This window comes from Gymnoscopelus braueri, assembly GCF_963280865.1.
Source record: "Gymnoscopelus braueri genome assembly, chromosome: 11".
In the NCBI taxonomy this organism is placed as follows: Eukaryota; Metazoa; Chordata; class Actinopteri; order Myctophiformes; family Myctophidae; genus Gymnoscopelus; species Gymnoscopelus braueri.
In genome coordinates, this window is record NC_137613.1 from 1,055,693 (window position 1) to 1,063,377 (window position 7,685).

General features: G+C 42.4%; 1 protein-coding gene across 1 annotated transcript; it reads right to left on the reverse strand.

Annotated features, from left to right (window-relative positions):
• Positions 1-3,770: 3,770 nt before the first annotated feature.
• On the reverse strand, positions 3,771-7,302 carry LOC308095015 (uncharacterized protein). The gene is made up of 3 exons (XM_080441926.1): positions 7,082-7,302; positions 5,140-6,038; positions 3,771-4,575 (listed from the first exon to the last, which is right to left on the reverse strand). Exons 1-3 carry the CDS (start codon positions 7,254-7,256, stop codon positions 3,934-3,936), a joined length of 1,716 nt encoding a protein of 571 aa, XP_080298052.1. The 5' UTR covers positions 7,257-7,302; the 3' UTR covers positions 3,771-3,933.
• Positions 7,303-7,685: the final 383 nt, after the last annotated feature.

Here is a 7,685-nt window from a genome sequence, read left to right on the forward strand (position 1 = left end):
CCTAATTATTCAGAAAACCCCAGACCACAGAAAATCCACTGAATGTTCAAAGTTCAGATTTTTTGGGTGTAATTGAGGTCATAAAACCCCCCAAAAAAACATAAAAAATAAAAAAAAGTGAAAATGAATGTCATAGAACCTTTAAGGCCTAAAGATAGAACCGTGCAACACTTGTAATTAGGGACCATATGAACATTACATGTTATATGGTCACATCATATGAACATTACATGTTATATGGTCACATCATATGAACATTACATGTTATATGGTCACATCATATGAACATTACATGTTATATGGTCACATCATATGAACATTACATGTCACGATTATTGTGTCAAAAGTAAGTGCGAAAATTATTAAATCAAAATATGCTTAAAACTTAAAATGCCACTTTTGTTGTAACCACATGAACCCCAGGATCCCTATTCTGGGGGGAACGCTCGCCAAAAAAATTGCCGATCTAAAAGCTCACAACTCGGCTATTTTTTGGCGACTCGATTTGTGTAGAGTGAAATAAGAGCTCTTTACAGGTCTGTTTTATCAACTATAGAGGGTTTAAGTGGTGCTGAATTAGAAGCTCAACTAAAGCTTAATTTATCCTAGTTCATGAAGGACAATTTCACGATAAATTTAAATCTACTCAATATGGTTTTTAATCACGATAAACGATAGTATCGATCATCATAGTCCCATCCCTAACCTGTAATGATGATGTCATGACGATGCTAGGTTTACAGACTGCAGTAAGGAGGCTTTTTTATTAACTGTTATGATTAATAAACAACATGATATTGACCAGTATCACCATATCAGAATAAACACACATACTGTAGTGCTTTGTATCAAAGTACACATGCTGACAAGATAAATATCTTTCAAAGTACAATGAAAAAGAAAAAAAAAATAGTTTTCATAATATTGCTTTAGGATGACTTCTCCTTCTTATCTATAACTGTATGAGGTCTGGTGTCTCTGAGCAAAATCCATAATTGTGCCTGTGAATGATCCAAGCACCACCGAAGAAGAGTACACACAGAAATCACGTGATCACAAAAAAATAAAATAATCTAGGCACCTTTCATGTTAAAGGGATATTTCACTTTCGAAAAAACGTTGTGTCATTTTATCGTCTACTCAGGCTTTAGTGAGCCCCGAGACCGTTTTTTAAGTTGCTTGATTCAGTATTTACTAGATATTTGATATTCATGTTATCAGACACGCCCCCTTCCTATACAAACCCATTATAACTTCAAACTCCATTTTTAACATGTTAGATTCATCAGAAACACCCGTCCTTGGTTCTGGTGACTCACCCTGCCCTCCTAATACGTGAGGGGGCCGTGTTTTTTTTATAACTTTTTTATTTTATTTTAAAGATTTTTTTGGGAAAATGAAAAAAATTAAATACAATTAAAAAAATCACACCCTGTGTGAAGTGGGCGGTGTCTTGCTAGCTAATCACAATACTGAATGGAGTCAACCAATCATGTACAAAAGATAAATACATTTATTGAAACACTCTTTATGATGGACGAAACCATAACTTTAAAAAAACAAATGTATGTTTTTTTTAAAGTTATGGTTTCTTATATAGGGCTATGCACATGTGTCATGTGACACTGGCCAATCACAGTCCTGAATAGATTGTGATTGGCCAATCACAGCGCAGGATAATTGTACAAATTTCCAAAACTCACTTATAGGGGCGGTTTCACTGCCCAAGATAATTGTACAAATTACCAAACCTCACTTATAGGGGCGGTTTCACCGCCCAAAAATCAATACAATAAATGAAAAAATTAATCGGAAAAACACGGCCCCCCTCGCGTATTATGAGGGCAGGGTGAGTCACCAGAACCAAGGACGGGTGTTTTTGATAAAATGGAGTTTGAAGTTATATAGGTATAGGTTTATATAGGTTTGTATAGGAAGGGGGGCGTGTCTGATAAATTGAATATCAAATATCTAAATACTCAATCAAGCAACTTAAAAACGGTCTGAGGGCTCACTAAAGCCTGAGTAGACGATTAAATGACCCAACGTTTTTTTTTAAAGTGAAATTTCCCTTTAAAGGATTAATAAAAGTTACATTTTCTCAGCTTTCTGTTGTTTTTCTGCTTGTTTTTTAAGAAACAATCACATTCAAACGGCCATCATGGCTCTGGAATGGAGGATCGCGCGGACAAATTTCTTTTTCTTTGATTCTACCGGACCCCCCTGTGTGTAATGAGCCGGTCTCTACCGGCCCCCCCTGTGTGTAATGAGCCGGTCTCTGTGAGGAGTTGTTTTTGCTGCCAAGGGAACGATAGACGATGTTTTAGCTCTGGCAGTCAATGGGTTAAGTGAAAGAGAACATGGCCGATGTGTCGCCGGCCCATTAGGCAGAGTAGTACAGAACAGAACAGAACAGAACAGAACAGAACAGAACAGAACAGAACAGAACAGTACAGTACAGTACAGTAGCAATGTGAAGGTGTAACCCGAGATTCAAACCCAGGGCTCCCGCGTGGAAAGTCAACACCTTAACCGCTAGACTAAAGGGGTATCTCTATAATCCGGGGGAGATATTAATTAGACTTTTAGGCATCAGGCTGAGGCTGTGAGCCACGCGAACAGCCTTTTTGCATGTAGTTTTTTTTTTCTGCACGCCTCCAGGCGGGAGTGCCCGCGACGACCGGCCGATGGTCTGCTAGTCGACTAAGCGCCGTCCGAGTTGTGTACCGATAGGCACAGAATCGTAAATGATGTTGTGGGGACTGCGTTTGCCCCAACTGCCACTCAGTGCACTAACATAGCTCGCGTCGCCAGGCTCTCTCCCCACCCGCCCTCTTGCGCTTCAACTACATGCAAAAAGGCTGTTCGCGTGAGCCACTCACCTCCCTTCTGACCTCCTCCCATGGGGAAACCAGGTACGGGTCACGGCACCAACGTAACAAACGCCCGGGATTCGAACCCCGGTCTCCCACGCGGAAAGCCAACACCTTAGCCGCTAGACTAAAGAGAGCTGTGAGCCACTCTGCTACAACAGCAGAGCGATGCTGGTCGGGTTCAACAGCTCAACTAGAGTTGTTCTGATACAGATACCAGTATCTGAAAAGCTGCCTAAAATGCTGGTATAGATATCGGTGAGTATGTCTATGCCATTATGATACCATGTCATTTATATCATTATGATACCATGTCATTTATATCATTATGATACCATGTCATTTATATCATTATGATACCATGTCATTTATCACATTATGATACCATGTCATTTATATCATTATGATACCATGTCATTTATATCATTATGATACCATGTCATTTATCACATTATGATACCATGTCATTTATCACATTATGATACCATGTCATTTATATCATTATGATACCATGTCATTTATATCATTATGATACCATGTCATTTATGTCATTTACAGTAGTCAGTTATTTTGTATTTTGAATGCTTCAGTTGATGTTTTCCTACTGTTTAATATATATATATATAATTTTTTTGTATTCATTCAGTGGTTCTCAAAATGTTAAATGTCACGAACCCCCATAACTCTGAGAGTGTACAAATGGAACCAAATGGACCTGTAAGGGTCCATTTGGTTCCATTTGTACACTCTCAAGAGTTGCAGACCTGTAAGGGTCCATTTGGTTCCATGTGTACACTCTCAGAGTTACAGACCTGTAAGGGTCCATTTGGTTCCATTTGTACACTCTCAGGAACCCTGAGGGTCCCTAGACCACACTTTGAGAACCACATATTTTTTTTTATTACACAATGGTATCCGATCTGTACTCTGTATCGACCGATATGCAAGTTATGGATATCGGAATCGGTATCGAGAAGAAGAAAATGGTATCGCCTGGTCTCTAGTTCCATCAGTTTTACATCGTCAGTAAACTGCTTCTCACACAGACCCACAGCGCCTCCTACAGGCCTCCTTCCTCCTCTGCACCTCGACTCGACTCAACTTCAACCTTGGCCTCCGCATGGCTCGCCGCCACGTGCGCCTTCAGGCTCTCCTTCCGCCTGAAGCTCTGGCGACACAGCGTACAAACGTAGGGCTTCTCTCCCGTGTGAACCCTCATGTGCACCTTCAGGTTCTCCCTCAGACTGAAGCCCTTCTGGCAGAACGCACACGCGAAGGGCTTCTCTCCCGTGTGACTCCTCATGTGTCCCTTCAGCGTCTCGTTGTTGGCGAATCGTTTGGCGCAGACCGCGCAGCCGAAGGGCTTCTCCCCCATGTGCCTCCTCATGTGTATCTTCAGGTATTGACTGCGACAGAAACGCTGGTCACACACCGTACACACGAAGGGCTTCTCCCCCGTGTGCACCCTGACGTGCGCGTTGAGGTTCGCCTGGCGACTGAACCCTTTGCCGCAGAACTTACAGTCGAACGGCCTCTCCCCCGTGTGGCTCCGCATGTGTATCTTCAGCGTTCCGCTCTCGGTGAACCTCTGCTGGCAGACCGTGCACGTGTACGGCTTCTCTCCCGTGTGCGTCCTCGTGTGTTTCTCCAGGGCGGAGTTCGTCGGGAAGGCCTTGCCGCACACGGTGCACGTCCGGTGAACCTGAAGCAGTGTTGATTTGACAGAAAGTTTTGATTTAGTTTTAGTCATAGTCTCTTGAATACAATTCCATTAGTTTTAGTCATATTTTAGTCACCTGAAATGTTTTACTGTTAGTCTAGTTTTAGTCGACTAAATATCATAAGATTATAGTCGAATAAATCTACAGTTGATTTAGTCTATTAGAATGTATGTTGGCGGTGCCTTGTTGGTGTCATAATGGCTGATTTTACACTTGGTTGCATGCTGAAAATAGCAGATCTACAAGCTCACAACGCGTCGCAGTTGTGAGCTTGTAGATCTGCTATTTTCAGAGCTTAACACCCGAGCGCAACCAAACATAAAATGACTTGTCTTTTAGTTCTACTGGATCTCTTCTCCGCTAGATCCTTCACTAACATTTTAGTCTAGTTTTTATTTGTTGACAAAATTGTCAATTTATTTAGTCTTAGTTTTAGTCATCGTAGCTTAGTCTATATTTAGTTTTTTATTTAGTTTTCGTCGGTGAAAAAAGGTAGTCGACGAACATTTTTCGTCGTAGTTTTAGTCGACGAAATCAACACTGACCTGAAGGTGAAGTTTCAGGTTCTCGGCGGGCTCCAGGTGTTTTCCGCACAGGCCGCAGTCGTTGTAGTGAAACCTGACGTGTCTCCGTAAAGAGACCGGGTCGGGAAAACTCTGCCGACACACTTTACACCTGGATTCGGTTTCATCCGCCGTGTGGCATCTCATGTGTATCTTCAGCGTTCCGCTCTCGGTGAATTTCAGCCGGCAGACCGCGCACGTGTAGGGCTTCTCTCCCCTGTGGGTCTTCACGTGTTTCTCCAGGGCGTAGTTCGTAGGGAAGGCCTTGCCGCACGCGGTGCACGTCCTGTGAACCTGAAGGTGAAGTTTCAGGTTCTCGGCGGGCTCCAGGTGTTTTCCGCACAGGCCGCAGTCGTTGTCGTGAAACCTGACGTGTCTCCGCAAGGAGACCGCGTCCGGAAAACTCTGTCGACACACTTTACACCTGGATTCGGCTTCACCCGCCCATTTAGTGTCGACGGGCAATGCCGCCGACGCCTTGTCGCCGACGGGCGAAGGGCGCGGCGATTCCGGCCTCGTCGTCATCTTCGTTTTCACGGCGTTCAGACGGGACTCCGCTGGTTCCTCGCCGTCCTCCTCTTCGCTCTCTGCTTCTGAGCAGTCTGAGGAGAAGAGGTGGTCGTCCAACGTGGATTCTAAATCGCCGGCCGGCTGCGACGCGGCACAGAACTCCACCTCCTCGTCGTCACGCTCCGCTCTCATGTCACGTCCTTCAGAGGAGGAGCTGGCTAGAGGAGGATCTGTGTCCTCCCTGTGAGGAGGACACTTTGGGTCCTTCTCCTGGGACAGACCGGAGCTCCTCTCCTCCCAGCGCTCTGGAGGAAGTGGAACCTCCTCCTCCTCCTCCTCCTCCTCCTCATCCACAGGGAGGTGATGGAAGTCTAGAAGGAGAAAAGGAGTAGCACAACGTTACTTTACATCAGCTGCACAGGACAGATATGACAAATAACTTAAATGTACAAAGTACAAACTGACATGATTAATAATTCGATCTTTCAAAAAAGTGCCTAGTATAGATCCCTGGGGGACTCCGATCAGCTTGCCACCTGTTGTGTGAGCTTGTAGATCGGCTATTTTCGGGAAAGATATTTAGTGTAGAGAGAAAACAGGAGGGGGCCTGGACTAGTGGTCCTCAACCTTTTCAGGCCGTGACCCCCCCCCCCCAAAATAATCATATTTAAACTGGGGACCCCCCACCCTGACAAGCACTTGGAATTGTAGGCGTTTACATTTAGTTTGACTCGGTTCCACCTTTTAATATTGTGAAAATAGCAGATCTACAAGCTCACAGCACCTCGGTGTTAAATTGGAATAATTTTCAAAAATGTTAAATTTTTTAAGTAAAGTAAAGAAGAACATGCTTAAACATTCGACACTAGACATTTTGTCAAGAAGTTGAAGGATAAAAAAAATATATATATTATTTTTATTATTATTATTATTATTATTATAATGATGTACCGTGCATTTTTTTAAAACATATTGGACAAAATAGCCAATTTTACATGGAGGTTCCCAGATGACCCACCTATCCTGTATCCTGGCAGACAACTTATTGATTATCATTATGTTACCATTAATTAAGACACTTATTATTAAATGTCCAGTTTGGCCATGAACAGCATGAATGTGTGACTCATCACTCCATGTGTCACATCATGATGCTAATGGTGTTTACTGAACATAATATATGTTTGATTGCTACTAGTGTTGATGAGGTCTGTTATATTATTCGATGAATTGAATACACAGGACCACAATGGAAACAAACCCTCAGGAATTTTTGTGTTCTCCTTTTAGCACCATACTGTATAATCCTACCACTGTACTATGTGCAAACTGTTAATAAAGTATTCAATCAAATCAATCAATCAATCATACAACATGTCTGTTTTTCCTCTTTCACAGTCATTGTGTCACAAACCTGATGGATGAGCTTTGACATCAGAAGGAGGATCCACCAGATCCAGCTGTTTCCTCTGTAAGTCTATCTGTTGCTGATACTGTAATAATGTTTTAATAAACACATTTAATATTTCTTCAGCCACAGAGGAGATCCGTTCATTGACGAACAGCCTCAACATCTGGATGTCAGACATTTACCCACTGATGCTTTTAAATCCACTAAATAAACAATGTATCAGAACTACAATGTATCAGAACTACAATGTATCAGAGATACAATGTATCAGAACTACAATGTATCAGAACTACAATGTATCAGAACTACAATGTATCAGAGATACAATGTATCGTTCTTCTCCACCAGAGCAACAATGTATCACATCTGTTTCTGTTCACTTGTAGCTACGGGTAGAAAAGCTTCCGGGTTAAAGTCTGGTGGGGATTTGATGCTTTATTGTCACCTGCTGGCGAAAGTCTGTAACAGCAGCTTCTATTTGATCTCTTAAACGTTTTCATTTCAAAGACCAACATGAACTCATGTGTATTGATTGATTGATTGATTAATTGATTGATTGACTGAATACTTTATTAACAGTTTGCAAAAAAAGTACAGAAAGTACAGT

Coding starts and splice junctions, on each gene's coding strand:
- LOC308095015 (XM_080441926.1), bottom strand. CDS start 7,256: ATGTCTGACATCCAGATGTTGAGGCTGTTCGTCAATGAACGGATCTCC. Junction 6,039..7,081: donor TGTCAAAGCTCATCCATCAG/GTTTGTGACACA, acceptor TTCTCCTTCTAG/ACTTCCATCACCTCCCTGTG. Junction 4,576..5,139: donor ACCTGAAACTTCACCTTCAG/GTCAGTGTTGAT, acceptor ACACTGCTTCAG/GTTCACCGGACGTGCACCGT.